Consider the following 19,861-nt stretch of genomic DNA (forward strand, 5'->3'; position numbering starts at 1 on the left):
ATAAGTTAGTTGCCTACAGGGGAGTTCCCATAAGACTATCAGCTGATTTCTCTAAAGAAACTTTGGAGGCTATAATGGACTGACAAGAAATATTCGAATTTAAGAGAAGCAGGGACCTACAGCCAAGATTGCTCTACCCAGCAAAGCTATCATTTAGAATCAAAGAGCACATAAAGAGCTTTCCAGACAAGAAAAAAATGAAAGGTATTCATCATCACCAAGTCATCATTATATGGAATGTTAAAGGGACTTATGTAAGGAAAAGATTAAAACTATGAACAATAAAATGGTAAAAAAATATATATCTATTAACAATTGGATCTAAAAAACAAACTAAGCAAACAAGAACAGAGAGAGAAGCATGGATACAGAGAGTATTTTTATGGTTGCCAGGTGGGAGGGGGGTATGAGGGAATGGGCAAAGAGGTTAGGGGGTTAAGAAGTACAAATAGGTAGTTACAGAAGCTATGGGAATACAGTACAGAAAATTGAGGAGTCAGAAAATTTATATGCATGAGCCATGGACATCAAAAAAGGTGGGGAGATTGCCTGAGAGAGTCGGAGTGCTGGCTGGAGGGAAGCAAAGGAGGAAAATCAGGATAACTGCAATACCATAATAAATAAAATTTAATTTTAAAAAAGGAAAAAGATCCTTGGCTGGCGTAGCTCAGTGGATTGAGCGTGGGCTGTGAACCAAAGCATTGCAGGTTCAATTCCCAGTCAGGGCACATGCCTGGGTTGCAGGCCACGGCCCCCAGCAACCACACATTGATGTCTCTCTTTCTCTGTCCCTCTCTCTCTCTCTCTCTCTCCCTCTCTAAAAGTAAATAAATAAAATCTTTAAAAAAAAGGAAAAAGAAAAATACCAATTTGAGATAGTATAATGACATAGGAACATGAATTAAACCCGCCCCCCTGCCCCCCCCCCCCCCCCGCCAAAACTACCTTGCTTAGACAGAAAGCCAAGTTAAGACCTGGTAACTAGAACGTCATTACCTCTCCACTCCCTGCTAAACAAACAAACAAACACACACCAAACCCCCCCCCCCCCCATTTTATCTCCCTAATATCTGTTTATTTTTCCTAAACTGACCTGGAATATTCCAAAAGCCTACTTTTTTCATATAGCCTGTGTTTTCATGCAAGCCTACTTTGTCCCCAGGTCATAAAAGGAGTCAAGTAGAGCCACTGCCACCTCCCCCACAGGCAGTTCAGAGGACCTTCCTTTCTTCTGTGCCATCTTCCTTGTGTTTAAGCATAAGCTTAATAAAACATGTCTGAAAACTGTTTCCTCTTAATTCAATCTTGGGGAAGTCAACACCCCAATGCCAGCACAAATTAATTATAATAAATAACAATTTTATTTAGTATGTAATCTAAAGCAAAACCCAAAATACTTATGTTAAAAATTTACCTCACTTTCAAGAAAGAAAAGAACCAGCATCCTAATGAGATTCCCATTTGGACTGTTCCTTCCCCTCCTCTTTGCTAATGCTTCTTCTGCTTGTGGGTCATGTCTGCTAAATAGCCTAGAAATAAGTAACAAAACAAGAACATTATAAATTATGGATATAAACTTCAGTTTTTTTCTTCACTGTACAAATTATTTCAGTGTTAAAAAATATTTCAAAAATTCAGGATACTGATATAATTTAACACGAGTATGCAAATGATGTTTTTATAGATAAAAGAGTTTATATCTGAACAAGTTAATACAATTCAACCGAAGTATAAAAGGAAGCTTTTTTACTGATGACTAATCAATGTTAAAATTCTTATAAATATATAAACGATTTTTATTATATGAAAGATACTACAGTATATAGTTTTAAAGACTTCTATTTGCTTGCATATTGATTTCACACTCAAGTAATTACAGCATTTAATCAAATGTTCCAGAAATAATTTAAAAATTCATACTTTTAATCATTACTTCTTGCATTCTTTTGTGCTTATTACTTAAAAACAGTACTAGCTCAATAGTATTGAGTAAAATGACACAAACATTAAATTTATTAAAATAATACTTTATGACAAAACTTCTAAAATATGGCAAAGAAATGCCCTGAAAATTTTAATTTGCTAAAAAGATTTATTTTAACAAAATTTAAAGACTGCTAAAGATGCCTTAATCCCAGGTTTTGTTCCAGGTAAAAAAAATGTAACAGTGAACAAAGACAAAATGGCTGTTTTCACTGAGCTCTCACTCTGGTGGTTGAAGAGAAACAGTAGATAAATATAATGTATACTATCTCAGTTGGTATGAGAAAAGACAAGGAACTAGGGATGGGGATATATGTGCTAATTTAGATATGGACATCACAATGGTTGTATTCGATGAGAGGATATAATAAGTGAATAAAGAATAATTTCAGGTGTCATAAAAATAAACCAATCTCAAGCAGAAAATAAATACACAGAAGCTGAATATTTATCAGGAGGAGGAGAGAGTATATAGAAGGGGGAGACTAAAGTATTATCTTTACTTTTTAATCCTCACCCAAGGGTAAATTTTTATTGGATTTAGAGAGATGGTGGCAGAGGAGAGAGAAAGAGATTACCAATGAGTTGGTTTGCTCCTGTACAAGATCCAATGGAGCGTCCAACTGAAAACCAGCCAGGGCTCTAGTATTATCTTGAAGTATACTGGAATAGCTATCAGATGGGCTTAAGAGAAAGTTTTCTTTATTTGGGTGGCTTTCAGAGGGGAAACAAATGGAAAATATGATGCTTCTGTATTACTAAAATGTATAAAATTGGATAATTGTATTCACTGTAAGTAAATATAAGGTACTAAGGAATTAGCTTAATAGTTCAAATATTAAAATGCAGAATATATGAAGACATATTTACATTCATTTCAGGCACATTTTAATATACTTTTTGGATACTTAGTGTAGCTCATAAACTAGACTACAAAACAACCACAAGTGTATGTGCATACATGCATTTAAAAGAAACTTAATCATAGAATTATGGGGGCTACTCTATAGCTTCCTTGTTAAAATTTTTATTTTTTTATAAAGATTTTATTTATTTATTTTTAGAGAGAGGGGAAAATGGGAAGAGAGAGGAAGAGAAACAATGATGTGTGGTTGCTTCTTCTGTGTCCCCAACTGGAGACCTGGCCCACAACCCAGGCATGTGCCCTGACTGGGAATTGAACTGGTGACTCTTTGGTTCGCAGCCCAGCGATCAATCCACTGAGCCATACCAGCCAGGGCTCCTTGTTAAAATTTTTTAAAAACCAGAATATTAAATTATGGGAGACTGTCCAAAAAAGGTCATTAAGGACTTCTAGTCAAAACAGGTGTAGGCAGACATGGCTCACTTCTTTGCATAAGCACATTAAAATTACAACTAAAATACAGAATCACCATCACTCAGAACTGTCAGAAATCAAACTGAATGAAAGTCTGACCATTTTTGAATTAAAGAAACCTCATCCATCCAGACTGGTAGGGGGGCACAGATGTGGAACAGATTGGTCCCTTACCCACATGTGGTGGAAAAAAATTCGTGAGACATGTCTTGGGAGCTAGGAATCCCAGCCCCACAACAGGCCCCACAGCTCAGGGTTCCAGTGCCAGGAAGGTAACTCCCTACAATTTCTGACTGCAAAAACCAGTGGGAATGGAGTGGATGAAGAACCTTCTGGAGCCCCAAGCAACTCCACTTAAATCACACATGGACTCACCTACTCAGACTCACTCTCTGAGCTCCAGCACTAGGGCACCTTGAAAAGCACCAATGGCATATAGGAAGGAAATGAAGTATCTGGCATCATATTGAGTAGAGGCTACTGCTGTCCCTTTCCAAACACCTCCCCCACGCAGGCTAGCAAGCTGGTGCCATATCTAACACTCCATCAACCTGGTTAACACTATTTGGCCCAATACGAAGAGATTCCCAGACTCTAGCCCACCCAACTTATGGGCCCACACAAGCTGCTTTTCCATAATGCCTGGTCTTGGCTCATGTTTCCCAACTTCCTAAATCTTCTCCAAAAAGCAACAACTAGCCTCAGTGAGCCCCAGGCCTGGCACTAACAGCAGCCACCCTAGATTCATAGCTTGGTTTTGCAGCACATCTCCAAGCCCAGCACAAGTAGCAGCCACCTTGATTGCTTTATAGCTCAGGTAGGGTGGCCCCCAGGCGACACACAGGTTGGGGATAACCTTAGCCAGCACCACCCGGGGAAACCCAGAGCCAGCGCACCCAGTAGACAGCTACAGACCATGTCAGAGAACCACTACCCTGCGCCTGCAAAGCTGATCTCCCATGGAGGGCAGAGGCTGGTGGTCAGTGGTCACAGCCAGTCCTTGCAGCTGATGGCCTGGGAAAATCCCTCCCATTGATCTGCCACCAGCAAGTACGGTTCAACAAGAGGAAGGCGTAGTTAGCTAACTCTTAATGGCCCACTTTGAGTATTCAGGTTAGGTGATAAGGGAGGCTGGACCCTACAGGACACCTACTACATTAGGCCACACTGCCAAGACACCAATTCAGAGCAGCTCTACCTAATACATAGAAACAAACACAGAGAGGCTGCCAAAATAAGGAGACAAAGGAACAGGTCAAAACTCCAGAAAAAGAGCTAAACAAAATGGAGATAAACAATCTATCAGATGCAGAGTTCAAAACACTGGTTATAAAAATGATCAAGAAACTCAGTGAGGACCTCAACAGCAGAATATAGATCCAGTCAGAAATGAAGGTTACATTAAGTGAAATAAAGAAAAATTTACAACAGCAGAGCTGATGAAGCTGAGAATCAAATCAATCATTTGGAACATAAGGAAATAAAAAATAACCATTCAGAACAAAAAGAAAAAGGAATCCAATAATAATGAGGTTACTATGATAAGCAGACTCTGGGACAACTTCAAGAGGTACAACATTCGCATCATGGGGGTGCCAGAAGGAGAAGAGAAAGAACAAGAAATTGGAAATCTATTTGAAAACACAATGGAAGAAAACTGCCTTAATTTGGTGAAGGAAATAGACATGCAAGTCCAGGAAGCACAGAGAGTCCCAAACAAGATGGATACCAAGAGGCCCCACCCCAAAATACTATCATCACTAAAATGTCAAAGGCTAGCCCTGGCTGGCGTAGCTCAGTGGATTGAGTGCGGGCTGGGAACCAAAGTGTCCCAGGTTCGATTCCCAGCCAGGGTACATGCCTGGGTTGCAGGCCATAACCCCCAGCAACCGCACATTGATGTTTCTCTCTCTCTCTCTCCCTCCCTCCCTCCCCTCTCTAAAAATAAATAAATAAAAATCTTTAAAAAAAAAAGTCAAAGGCTAATAATAAAGGGACAATCCTAAAAACAGCAAGAGAAAATAAGTTAGTTGCCTACAGGGGAGTTCCCATAAGACTATCAGCTGATTTCTCTAAAGAAATTTTGGAGGCTATAATGGACTGACAAGAAATATTCGAATTTAAGAGAAGCAGGGACCTACAGCCAAGATTGCTCTACCAAGATTGCTCTAAATGAATGCAAAGCTATCATTTAGAATCAAAGAGCACATAAAGAGCTTTCCAGACAAGAAAAAATGAAAGGTATTCATCATCACCAAGTCATCATTATATGGAATGTTAAAGGGACTTACATAAGAAAAAGAAGATGATCATAAATATGAACAGTAAAATGATAATAAACTCACAACTATCAACAACTGAACCTAAAAAAACAAAACCAAAAACGAACTAAGCAAACAACTAGAAGAGGAACAGATTCATAGAGATCAAGAGATCACATGGGGGGTTACAGCTGGTGGTATGGGGGAGAGAATGGGGGAAAAGGTACAGGGGATAAGAAGCATAAATGGTAGGTACACAATACACAGGGGGAAGTTAAGAATATTATAGGAAATGGAGACGCCAAAGAACTTATATGTATGACCCATGGACAGGAACTCAGATGTGGGGAATGCTGGTGCGTAAGGGGGTACAGGATGGAGCGGAATAAAGGAGAGAGAAAAAATCAGACAATTTTAATAGCACAATCAATAAAATATATTTAAAAAATAAAAATGAGAAAATTCTACAGATCATCAGTATATAAAAATATTTTTGCACGTATTTTCACACTTAGGAATATGCAATATGGAAAAAAAGGCTCTTTCTGATTCAAGTGCTGCCAATTTACTGTCTCTTTTCTGGAGAGAACAAACCTTTTAATTCTGTTTTTTTTAAATACAGAAACAATGAAGTTTTTCTAAACACACAAAGCCTTTTGAAAAGTTAAGTACACAACAGAAACTAACTAGAATATTATAGTCTTGGCAAATGCAGAGAAGTTACAACTACTATATATCATTAGTATTTGTGACAAGAATACCTGAAGATAAATATTGAAATAGCACTATACTATTAGCCACAGATGTCAGAGTTACTGGTAAATTCAACATATTAATTTAAAAGTCATGCCTGAAAATCTTGACTTTCTTTCCCACTTTAATTACCACACACTAGTAGCCAGCTTCCTTCTTAACAAAGAAATTTTTTCACATAGATACAACTTTGAAAGGTACCACTGAGTAGGGAGCAGATTGTTATTGCAGCACTGAGATGCAGATGCTGGATGGAGGCCTGCTCATTATCAAAGTTAATCATCCATGTACAACAGTAGCCCAGTGCATGATTTGTATCACATATTAGTCACAAATTACAACATGTACTAGACTTTTGGATTTACCACCCAATCATCCAGTGCCTTAATTAAATCTACAAATTAAAAAACAAAGCAAAACACACAAAAATGTTTATATTTTAAGAATGAACTAATATACTAATATATTATATAGTAGACTAATATATAGTAGATACATATATATAGTAGACCATGATCACAAATGTATTTCAGAAGAATGTTTAATTATATTCATAAACTTTCATTAGCTCTATGTTTTGTCACAAATGTAGATGAGGTTTTGCACTGATTAAACTTTAAGTGTACATATAATTTTCAGAATTGCTATGGATTCCTGATTAAAATACTCATCATCCCAATAGAAAGAAAAGGAAAAAAAGAAGATGAAAAGTTCGGCATTTTGAAGGTGATTTTCGATTATAAATGTTGGGAAGATAAGATGAGAACTCAGAATTTTAAAAGGAAAAAAAACACTGATGAAATAAAATATCAATTACCAGGGGGAACTTTTATACATTTCATGTTACATTTATACCCCTACAGGGGAACCATCCTTTTAAATTTCAGGGAAAAGGGTTATGTCACAAAGAACATCTTTCCCAGGGATGTGATTCATGATGTGCACATAGTCTGTGAGGATATTAAATACCCTAAAACTTGAAATAGCCACTTCTAGCATTGTTTTCAGTCCCCATTACTCTTCTCCTAACTCAAAAAATAACAACAAAAACAAAATATAAAAGTGGAACCTTGTTTCAAAGATAATTGACTTACTTTTTGTGAAGGAATTCTCCAGCTGCCACAGCAACAGGGCGATGTGCTGAGTACACCAAATGGTAAACATTTTCACAGTCTTCATTGGAAAGTGCTTCTTCACTTCCACTGAAAAATTCAGAAAGTAGCATCTGAGTCAAAACAAATGTTTATTTTCCAGTTCTAACTTTAAGTTTTATAAAGTTCATTATAAAAGTTCAAGGTATACTGATTATATTTTCATCTTTTAATCTTATTTTGAAAAAAGTATTTCTCCTAACATTATATAAATTCAGAAAATACAGATAAAAGAAAATAAATTGTCCACAATTCTTCCCACACATACCACAGACAATGACTTTACTATCTTGTAATATTTTTAGGTAAAGTTAGTTCAAGTCCTTTAATTGTATATGAGATTTTTGTTGATAGGCACCAGAAATATATTTGTCCTTTTTTCATAGTTAAATTATGTATGTATGTAATGCTTCTCTCTATAACTATTTTAAATCATTTTATCACCATATTTACAATACAATTTAGTCTTCTTTTAATTAACTTTTTTTCATCTTCACCTGAGGAATTGCTTCAAGGGGGGCAGGGAAGGAGACAGAAAGGGAACGAAACACTGACTTGACAGAGAAACGTAAACCATTTGCCTCTCCTAAGCACCCCAACCAGGGACCAAACCTGTAACTGAGGAACGTACCCTGACCAGTAATAGAACCCTTGATCTTTCTGTGTACTGGAATACTAACCAACTAAGACACACTGGCCAGGGCTAGTCTTTTTAAATAAAATTGATTCAGTAGTCACAACCAATTCTTTACCAACAGCAATTTCTTTACCTTCCCATTCATATATTCTTACAGTTTGAGCCATTTTTTCCCATTGTGTCCATAAGTATTTTTTCCAAAAAAGAAAAATCTATTTGCTGACTATTCACATCCTTAAAAATGTCTGCTGTTAGTATAGATTAGCAATGACTAAATGAAATATAGAACTCCTGTCTGTACAGGTTCTTGACAACATGTAGAGGTTTAAGCTCATTCCCCAAAATTCAATTGTGGAGATGTCTCAGAAGCTAGGAGGCAGTTGAGGGATCTGTCAAATACACATAAAATTGGAATGACCTTTGGCCATGCCCAACTCATACCTCTAAATTATAAGGATGGGCACAAGGCTAAGGCCAAAGTTTTGACCCTCTCACCCAATTAAATATTATCAGCTCAATTAGCTAATTCCTTCAGAAGAAAGTTAAACTCATCGGAATAAAATTTTAATAAGACATCTCAGGAACCTAAACTCATAAACAAGAAGAAAATAAATCTATTCCAAAGGAAGAATGAACAGATAAACAGGAAAAGAATTTAAAGATGGTATAGTAGTACGTTAAATTTGACTTTACTGTTATTTTGGGAAGTAGGTATCCCATAAGCCAAGAAAAATAAGGCTAGATTATTTCAAGTAAATGATATAAAAGCCCGAAAAGCTGGTTTTATGTTCCTCAGCTCATTACTTACAAAAATACTATACAAACAGAAATATAGGACTGAACATTTTAATGGGCAAAGCACATTTCTTTCAAAGTCAAGTTGTCAGGGCTGTGGTACACTGAAATCTTTCAAGCCAAACTGGACCATAAAGTCTCATAGAATTACTATGAAACATTTATAAACATCCCTTATAATTGTGAAGAAGTTTAGGAAATGGTACTTTGTACAGGGCTTGAAAGATCCAAATGTGAAAATTTGACTGGAGCAACCCATCGTAAATTAAGAGGAGAGAGTTATGACAACAGAGTTGTACTTCCTTTATGGATAAGTGGTCCATCTTTCCTGTACACTGGATGTAGAACACTTAAAGGGGGCAAGCCTGAATAGTTTGAAAAGACTTTGGCCACTAAGAGTACCTACAGGGCAAGCAACTCCTACAGGGGAAACATGAATGCCAGGGGCTGAATTACAAAGTAAATAAGCCAAAGGGGGCATTGACTACTCTGAAAACTAGCTGTAAATACTTCAAGTAGGGAAGGTTCTCACAGGAATCCACAAAAAGTCAAATACACCTAATGAATTAGGATATTCAACATAGCTGGAGAACCGTAACTGTACCTTTTAAATAAGACATAGTCTGCTCATCATGCATATTAAATAAGACATGTTCTCCTCCAATGAAAATGCAGAAAAGTACCTTTAAAATGGACTTTTGAAACCAGTAAAACCATTTTCTAAATTCAGGATGAAAGTAAGATAGTTTTGGGAAAACAAGACCTCAGATGGTTTGAAAACACTCTTAATGAAAGTAAACTAACAGGAAAAAATGTTGGAAAGCTTACTCCTGTATAAACAAGCAAGTATTAAAACTAAGCAAAGAAATAAAAAAATTGTATATCCTTAACATTATAAATTCCAGACCAGATATTTTCAACTGGTGTGCCACAAGAATTTTTAAAACATACACTACTTGATTAACTAGTCAGGAGCACTGACCTCTTTTCTATCAGACTGTCAAATAGAAAAAGGACAACAGCCAACACAATAATAGCCATCTGGTGTGAATCAATCAAAATTAATACCTTCCCCCCTTTTTAATCTTTTTAATTGTTATTCTAATACAGTTGCCTCCATTTTCCCACCACCACTTTCTCCTCACCCCCCCACCCCTACCTCCTACCCTTCATCCTTCCCCCACCCTTTGGCTTTGTCCATGAGTACTTTATACATGTTTCTTGACTATCCTTTCCTTTCTTTCCCCAGTTATCTCCCTTCTCCCTCCCCTCTGGTCACTGTCAGTTTGTTCTTTATTTCAATGTTTCTGGTTATATGTTGCTTGCTTGTTTGTTTTGTTGATTAAGTGCACTTACAGGTGAGACCATATGGTACTTTCACTGCCTGACTAATTTTACTTAGCATACCATACTATGATAAAGAATAGGAGTTCCTTCTTCCTGCTGCATAGTGTTCCACTGTTTAAATGTACCACTGTTTATTCATCTACTCATTTACTGATGGACACCTAGGCTGCTTCCAGCACGGGGCTATTATAAACTGTGCTTCTATGAACACTGGAGTCCAGGGATTCTTCTGAATTAGTGTTTCAGGATTATCAGAGTATAATTCCAGCAATGAAATTGCTGGGTTAAAAGGCAGTTCCATTTTAAACTTTTTGAGGAAATTCCATTGTGTTTTCTGGTGGCTGCAACAGTCTGTATTCCCACCAAAAATTAACTAGGTTTCCCTTTTCTCCACAACCTCCCAAGCACTAATTGTTGATTTGTTTATGAAGGCCATTCTGAGTGGTGTGAAGTGGTATCTCATTGTGGGTTTTTTTTTTTAAGATTTTATTTCTTTATCTTTAGAGAGGGGGAGGGAGAAAGAGGGAGAGAAACATTAAGTGTGGTTGCCTCTTGGGGGACCCCTACCAGGGAACTGGACCACAACTCAGGGATGTGCCCTGACTGGGAATCCAACCAGTGACCTTTTAGGTCACAGTCCAGCACTCTATCCCCTGAGCCACACCAATCAAGGCTCCTTGTGGTTTTAATTTGCATCTCTGATGGCTAGTAATGCTGAGCATCCGCTAATATGTCTCTGGGTGCTCTGTATGTCCTCCTTAGAGAAGTGTCTGTTCAGGTCCTTTACTCATTTTTTAATTGGATTATTTATCTTCCTGGAGTAGAGTTGTATGAGTACTTTATATATTTAGGAGACAAAATCCTTGCCTAAGATATCATTGGCAAATATTTTTTCCCATATAACTGGATCCCTTTTCATTTTGCTGATGTTTTCTTTAGCCATGCAGACGCTGTTTATTTTGATGAACTCCCATTTGTTATTCTTTCCTTTACGTCCCCTTGCTGTAGGAGACATATTGGTGAAAATACTGCTACATAGAATATCTGAGATTTTCCTGCCTATGTTCTCTTCTAGCACTTTTTGGTATCACAACTTATACTTAAGTCTTTTATCTATATTGAGTTTATTTTTGTGAATGCTTCAAGTTACTGGTTGAGTTTCCTTTTTTCTCCGAAGCTGTCCAGTTCTCCCAAGACCATTTGTTTAGAGGCTATTTTCACTCCATTTTATGCTTCTGCCCCCTTGATAGAATATTAATTGACCATAGAGACTTGGCGTTATTTCTGGGCTTCCTGTTCTGTTCCATTGATCTATGTGTCTGTTCTTATGCCAGCATCAGACTGTTTTGATTACTATTGCCTTGTAATATAGTTTGATGTCAGCTATGGTGATTCCTCCTAGTTTATTCTTCTTTCTCAAAATTGCTGCAGCTATTCAGGGCCATTTGTAGTTCCATATAAACTTTTGAATGTTCTATATCTGTGGAATATTTCATTGGTATTTTAATAGGGATTGCATTGAATCTGCAAATTGCTTTGGGTAGTATGGACATTTTGATGATGGTAATCCTTCCAATCCATGAACAGGGGATATGCTTCCATTTATTTGTGTCTTCTTTAATTTGTTTCTTGAGTGTTGTGTAGTTTTCTGAGACAGGTCTTTTACCTCCTTGGTTAGGTTTATTCCTAGGAACTTGATTTTTCTTGTTGCTATATATATCAAATGCGATTTTTTCCCCCTGATTTCTATTTCTGATATCTTGTTATTGGTGTACAAAAATACCTTTGATTTCTGAACATTGACTTTGTATCCCACTATCTTGCCAAATTCACTTATTATGTTGAGTAGTCTTTTGGTGGAGTCCATAGGATTTTCTTGTGTACTATCATGTCATCTGCAAACAATGACAGCTTTGCTTTCTCCTTTCCAATTTGGATGCATTTTATTTCCTTTTCTTGTCTGATTGCTGTGGCTAGGACTTTCAATACTATGTTGCATAGAAGTGGTTGAAAGTTGACATCCTTGTCTTGATCCTGATCTTAGTGGGAAAGCTTTTGGTTTTTGCCTGTTGAGTATGCTGTTGGCTGCAGGTGTTTTGTATATAGCCTTTATTATGTTGAGGTATGCTCCCTCTAATCCCACTTTGCTGAGTGTTTTTATCATGAATGGGTGCTGTACCTCATCAAATGCTTTTACCTCATCTATTGATATGATCATGCAATTTTTGTCTTTCCTTTTGTTTATGTGATGTATTATGTTTATTGATTTGCAAATATTGTACCATCCTTGCACCCCTGAGATAAATCCCACTTGACCATGGTATATGGTCTTTTGATGTATTGCTGGATGCAGTTCACCAATATTTTGTTGAGGATTTTAGCATCTAGGTTCATCAGTGATACTGGCCTGTAGTTTTTTTCTTTGTTGTGCCTTTGTCTGGTTTTGGGATTAGGATGATGATGGCCTCACGAAAGAGTTTCATAGACTTCCAAGAGTTTAGTAGTCTTCCCTCTTCTTGGATCTTGTGGAATAGTCTGTAAAGGATAGAGGTTAGCTCTTTAAATATTTTGTAAAATTATTCTGTGACACTGTCCAGTAAAGGGCTTTTGTGTGACGGGAGTTTTTTGATTACTGCTTCAATTTCACCAGCTGTTAACAGTGTGTTCAGGCTTTCTGCTTCTTCTTCATTCAGTTTTGGAAGATTGTAAGTTTCTAGAAATTTGTCCATTTCACCCAGGTTTTCAAATTTCTTGACATACAGTTGTTCTTAGTAATTTCTTATAATCCTTTGTATTTCTGTGGTATCAGTTGTAACCTCTCCTCTTTCATTTCTGATTTTGTTTATTTGGGTCCTCTCTCTTTTTTCCTTGATGAATCTGGTTGAAGGCTTGTTAGTTTTGTTTATCTTTTCAAAGAACCAGCTCCTGGACTTACTGATCCTTAGAATTGTGCTTTTAGTCTCTACGTCATTTAATTCTGCTCTGATCTTGATCATTTCCTTCATTCTATTTGCTCTGGGCTTTGTTTATTGTTGTTCCTCCAGTTCTTGAAGATGTAGGATTAGGTTATTTATTTGAAATGTTTCTATATTTTTTAGGTAGGCTTGTATTGCTATGAAGTTCCCGCTCAGGACTGCCTTCGCTGTGTCCCATAGGTTTTGCATTGTTATGTGTTCATTTTCGTTTGTTTCTAGAAACGTATTTCTTTCTTTCTTGATCTAATTCTTAACCCATTCAATATGTAATAGCATGCTATTCAATCTCCATGAATTTGAATATTTGAGTTTTTTCCTTGAGGTTGGTTTCTAATTTCAGAACCTTATGGTCTGATAAAATCCTTGATATGATTTAAATGATCTTGAATCTGTTGAGGCTTGTTTTGTGTCCTATCATGTACTCTATCTTTAAAAATGTTCCATGTGCATTTGAAAAGAATGTGTATTTTTGCTTGTTTGGGATTAAACGTTCCATCTATCTATCTATCAATCAATTAAGTCCATTTAATCTAATGCACTGTTGAGTTCCACAATATCCTTGGTTATAGTTTGTTAGGAAGAGCTATTCACTGTTGACAGTGGAGTGCCTAGTACAATTGTGTTCCTGCCTATATCTTTAGGTCCTCTAAGAATGTCCTTATGTATTTGCATGCCCCTATGTTGACTGCATGTATGTTTCCAATATTTATGTCTTCTTGATGGATTCTTCCCTTGATTATTAAATGTCCTTCTGTGTCTCTTTTTATGGCCTTTGTTTTGAAATCTATTTTTTCAGATATAAGATTGGCTACCCTGGCTTTTTTTTCCTGTCTATTTGCTCAGAATGTGTTTTTTCAATCCTTCACTTTGAGTCTGTAAAGGTCTTTTGTTCTGAGGTGTGTGTCTTGTAGGCAGCATATGTATGGGTCATATTTTCTTATCCATTCAGTTATCCTATGTCTTTTTAAAAAAGATTCTATTTATTTATTTATAGACAGAAGGGGAGAGTGGGAGAAAGAGAGACAGAAAGATCGAAGTGTGGATGCCCCTCGTGTCTCCGACTGGCCCAAGACCCAGGCATGTGCCCTGACTGGGAATCAAACAGGTGACCCTTTGGTTCACAGGGCGGCACTGAATCCACTGAGCCACACCAGCCAAGACTATCTTATGTCTTTTGATTGAGGCATTTAATATATTTACATTTGAGAGTATTAATGATAGGTACTTATTGCCATTTTACTCTCTTTGTGCCTGTGTTGCTCTCTTAATCACTGTTTTATTTCCCCCCTCTTCTTAAAGCAATCCCTTTAGCATATCTTGCAATGCTGGTTTGGTGGAGGTGTATTCTTGTTGCCTTCTTTTTTGTCTGGAAAGCTTCTTATTTTGCCTTCCATTTTAATTGAGAGCCCTAATGGATAGAGTAGTCTTGGCCGCAGGTCTTTGATGTTCATTACTTGGAATGTTTCTTGCCATTCCCTTCTGGCTTATCATGTTTCTGTTAAGAAATCAGCTGATAGCCTTATCCAGACTCCCTTGTATGTTACTTCTTGTTTCTCCCTTGCTGCCTGTAAGATTCTCTTTGTCTTCAAATTTTGCCAATTTAATTACGATGTGTGCTGAAGTGGGCCTCTTTGGGTTCTTCTTGATTGGGACCCTCTGTGCTTCTTGGACATATGTGGCTTTTTATCTCATTGAATTAGGGAAGTTTAACATCATTACCTTTTCAAACAGATTTTCCATCCCTTGCTCCTCCTCTTCTCCTTCGGTTATGCCTATAATATGGATATTATTACATTTCATGTTGTCCTGTCAAACTCATTTTCACCGGGGGCCACATCAGCCTTGTGGTTGACTTCAAAGGGTTGAATGTAACTTCAGGACTGTATAAATGTAACTACTCCTTAACAGTTAAGCAAGAACTTGGTGCTGCTGCCAGGTAGAAACAAGGTGCTGGGCTGGATTTGGCTAACAGGCCTTGTGTTTGCCAGCTGTGCCTTAACGCCTCTTAATTCTTTTTGAATCTTTTTTCCTTTTCTTGCTCTTTCTGAGAATTTTTTCTATCAGCAGCTCCAGCCTGCTGATTGGATTTAATCCTCTGCTTCATCCAGCTTTCTTTTCATTCCTTCTACTATATTGTTCAATTCAGAAATTGTCTTCTTCATTTCTTTTTGGCCTTTGTTGATTGTTTCTATGTCATTTTTCATGCTGATACATTTTGCAGTAAGTTTCGAGTAGTTTCCCTGTAGTTTTTGGTAAGTGGCACTGAGCGCATTGAGTATCCCTATAACCATTGTTTTGAACTCAGTATCTGATAGTCGACTTGCCTCTATTTCATTTAGCACTCAATCAGGACTTCTTTCATTTTGATTGTTGGTTGTTTCTTTGTCTTCCCATTACTTGCGACTCTTCTTGTTTGCTTCTGCTTCTTAAATTGATCTGTTCTGACATGCTGACTTTGTGGTGTGAACTTCTATGGTAGCAAGTCCGTGAGATTCAGTGGTGCAGTCTCCTTGATCAGCTGAACCAGATGCTCTTCAGATGCCTTTTATGATGGTTCTCTGGATGTAATTGGGTTTTGATTGTTGCTGGGTCTTTCTTTGGTGGGTCCTTTCCTACAGATGGTTGACTAAGGGTCACCCTGCCCACCACGTCTTGTGTGCTATAGTGCAAGTGCAGATAGGTTGTGCCGAGGCTGATTCTTCTCTCTGTATGAGATAAGCTCAAATATCCTCTGACCGTAGCCAGCCCTCATACCTCTTTTTTTTTTCAAGATTGGCAAAATATAGATTTTTTTGATGTGCTGCAGAATTTTAGGAAATTAGTTTATATGTGCCATGAGATGAAAAAGGACAAAAATTATTGGTCAAGAGGACAAGCAAAAGCGGGGAGTGTTGAAATACATTTCTAGGACCAAGATGGAGCTGCTACTGCCCAGGGTGACACGTCAGCAAACCAAAACGTAGATAACTTTTGTGTCCTTGTAAATGCTCTGCTTGACCAGAAACACAGTATATTCTGTCAGCCAATCCCCAAGTGCCGAGCCAACTCTGGGCCTTCTCACCCCAAACAAGTCTGGTTATGTGACAACAGCGAATCAGATATTTTCTATTTGTAACTTCCTTTTCCTTTGTTATTTATCCTATTGAAAAAGGTTGAAATATCACTTCTCTAGACAATTTCAATGAAACAAATAGGTGGGTGGAATGTCAGGATATTTTTTGTTCAAGGAAAGATACTGATAAGCTATTGATGAGCTTATAAAATTTACAAGTAAAATATAAATAGTGGGCCTAATATTTTAAAATATGTTTGGAAACAGAAAAAATCATCATAAATAGCAAGAAAGAATTGTATGTAACAATAAGATAAAAAGTATAAGATGTAAAAATCACAAACATATAGGTCCCAATATATATACTATCAAATATACCAAGCAACAACTTTAAGTTAATAACAGTGCTTAGTGACTTTCACACATCCCTCTTAAAAAGCACAGAAAAATAAGCAAAGGTACAGATAATTTGAATGACACAGTAAATAAAAAAGATTAATAAATAACACAAGACTAAACTGTATTTGGCTTACTCACAACTGTAAACCCACTTATGCCGTACCTTGTAAGCATATGTTGTTCTTAGAAAATTAACCAAACCACTCAGAACACATTCCTAGGTCATACAATAAAATAGAAAGCACAGCTTTAAAATATTGATATATGCATGTCTGGGTAGAACAAAAACAATACTGAAATCTATGATTAGAATGGAAATTATACAAGTAATCAAAATATTAATTATTAAATGTTTATGAAAATATTCTATGTCCAACTTCTCAGATCAGTATAGTAATTAAAGATACATGCATTATTGAACTTTAAGTATGATTATTAATAGGAAACAAATGAGCCAAAAACACTAGTCCTATGAAAAGAGTAGTAAGATGAACAAACCTCTGGCATGAATGATTATAAAAAGAGGATACAAGTAAAATGAATTATAAAGAGCAACTGGGTAATGATGTTAGCATAAACACAGTAAACTCCTCTCTCAACCATGTTAAAATTACAACTAAAATACAGAACAACCATCACTTAGAACTGTCAGCAATCAAATTCAATGGAAGTCTGAAAACTACAGAATTAAAGAAATCATATTCATCCAGACTGGTAGGAAGGGTAGAAATATGAAATGACCTGGTCCTATATCCATGTGTGGTGGATAAAAATTCAGAAAGGATAGCTCGGGAGTGAGGTGTCCCTGCCACTCACCAGACCCCCCAGCACAGGGTTACAGTGCCAGGAAGAAAGATTCCTATAACTTCTGTCTGCAAAAACCAGTGGAGATTGAAGAGGTAGAAGAAACTGCCAGAGTCTAAAGCAGTTCCCCTTAAATAACCCACACATGACCTTTATCAGATTCACTCCCTCTGAGCTCCAGCAATGGGGTAGAAGCTTGAAAGACACCAGTGGCATACAGGGAAGAACAGAAGTGTCTAGCATTAAGGTGGGAGCTTGGGGACAGTTTTCTCCCTGACAGAAAGGTGGACAGAGGCCACTGTCCTTTTTCTGAACCCTCCCCTGACACAGCCACAGAGCCAGCAAGAAGGTGCTATATTTGAGACTCCATTAACCTGGTTAGCAGTGTCTGCCCTGTACTGGAGATCCCCTGAGGCTCCGTCTCACACAATTTACAACCATTAACAGTGCTTTTCCATATATATGACTGGTCACGGCTCATACTCCACAGCTTCCCAAATACTTTCAAACAAGCAACAGCTGGCCTCAGTGAGCCCCCAGCTGCAGTATATTTTGCCAAGTGGCATCATGACCAGCACTAGAAGCAGCAAGACTAGATTTGCAGCTTGGCTTCACAGAATCTCCAAATTCAACACAAGTAGTAGCAGCCAGTAGAAGCTATCTCAGATTGCTTTATAGCTCATGCAGGGTGGCCCTGGGTAGAACACAGGTTGGGGCTGACCTTGGCCTGCAACCAGCCAGAAAAACCCAGGGCCTGTGCACCAGTGGACAGCTACAGACCATGTCAGAGCACCTCCACCTGCCACTGCACAGCCAATCTCCCATGGAGGGTGAAGACTGGTGGTCAGTGGTCACAGTCAATGCTTACAGCTGAACTGCCTGGGGATATTTCTCCCAGTGACCTGCCAATAAGGCTCAACTACAAGAGGAGGGTATACTCAGTCCACATGAAAGGCACACCTTAAGTATCCACCTTGGGTAATAGGGGAGGCTGTGCCACTGTCTGTGCCTTACAGGACACCTACCATATTAGGCCACACTACTAAGAAGGGAGCTACAGCAGTTCTACCAAATATATAGAAACAGACACAGGGAGGCTGGCAAAACAAGGAAACAAAGAAACATGGCCCAAATTAAAGAACAGATCAAACCTCTAGAAGAAGAACTAAACAAAACACAGATAAGCAATCTATCAGAGGCAGAATTGAAAACACTGGTTATTAGGATGTTCAAGGAACATAGCGAGGACCTCAACAGCATAAGGAAGATTCAGTAAGGAAGAAAGGATTCAACAATTGTAATAAAGAACAATTTGCAGGGAAACAAAAAGTACTGTGCATGAAGCAGAGAATCAAACCAATGATTTGGTACATAAGGAAACAAAAAACCACCATTCAGAACAAGAAGAAAAATAAATCCAAAAATAATGAGGAAAGTATAAGCAACCTCTGGAAAAACTTCAAGAGGTACATTTACATCACAGGGGCGCCAGAGGGAGAAGAGAAAGAACAAGAAATTGGAAATCTATTTGAAAACACAATGAGAGAAAACTGCCTTAATTTGGTGAAGGAAATAGACATGCAAGTCCAGGAAGCACAGAGAGTCCCAAACAAGATGGATACCAAGAGGCCCCACTCCAAAATACTATCATCATTAAAATGTCAAAGGCTAATAATAAAGGGACAATCCTAAAAACAGCAAGAGAAAATAATTTAGTTACCTACAGGGGAGTTCCCATAAGACTATCAGCTGATTTCTCTAACGAAACTTTGGAGGCTAGAAGGGATTCACAAGAAATATTCAAAGTCATGAAAAACAGGAACCTACAGCCAAGATTACTCTACCCAGCAAAGCTATCATTTAGAATCAAAGGGCAGATAAAGAGCTTCCCAGACAAGAAAAAACTAAAGGTGTCCATCATCACCAAACCATCATTAAAGAAAATGTTCAAGGGACTTATTTAAGAAAAAAGAAGATCAAAACTATAAACAGTAATGTCAATGAATACATATGTATCAACAATTTAATCTAAAATCAAACTAAGCAAACAAGAAGAACAGAGACAGAATCATGGATACAGAGAGTGTTTTATGGTTGCCAGATGGGAGGGGGTGTGGGAAATGGGTGAAGACGCGAGGGAAATAAAAACAAGTAGTCCTTCTTAATAGCTGTGGGAAGTAAAGTTCAATATAGGACTTGGCGTATCCAAAGAACTTATATGCATGACCCAGGAACATGAACAATGGTGTGGGGATTGCCTGAGGGAGTTAGGCTGCTATGTTACGGAAGTAAAGGTGGAAAAATTGGGATAACTGTAACAGCATAATCAATAAAATATAACTAAAAACAAGAGCAATTAACAAGA

The 19,861-nt window shown here is 37.6% G+C and overlaps 1 protein-coding gene across 2 annotated transcripts in view; it reads right to left on the reverse strand.

Moving 5' to 3' along the window:
• STAG1 (stromal antigen 1) overlaps positions 1 to 19,861 on the reverse strand; it is a 381,447-nt gene that overhangs the window by 100,440 nt on the left and 261,146 nt on the right. For both annotated transcript variants that reach the window (XM_028518410.2, XM_028518412.2), the window contains exons 13-14: positions 7,431 to 7,538; positions 1,415 to 1,529 (exon numbers count right to left, since the gene is read on the reverse strand). In XM_028518410.2, coding sequence (XP_028374211.1) covers positions 1,415 to 1,529; positions 7,431 to 7,538 — 223 coding nt within the window. The remainder of the gene's footprint in view (positions 1 to 1,414; positions 1,530 to 7,430; positions 7,539 to 19,861) is intronic.

This window comes from Phyllostomus discolor, chromosome 7, assembly GCF_004126475.2.
Source record: "Phyllostomus discolor isolate MPI-MPIP mPhyDis1 chromosome 7, mPhyDis1.pri.v3, whole genome shotgun sequence".
NCBI lineage: Eukaryota > Metazoa > Chordata > Mammalia > Chiroptera > Phyllostomidae > Phyllostomus > Phyllostomus discolor.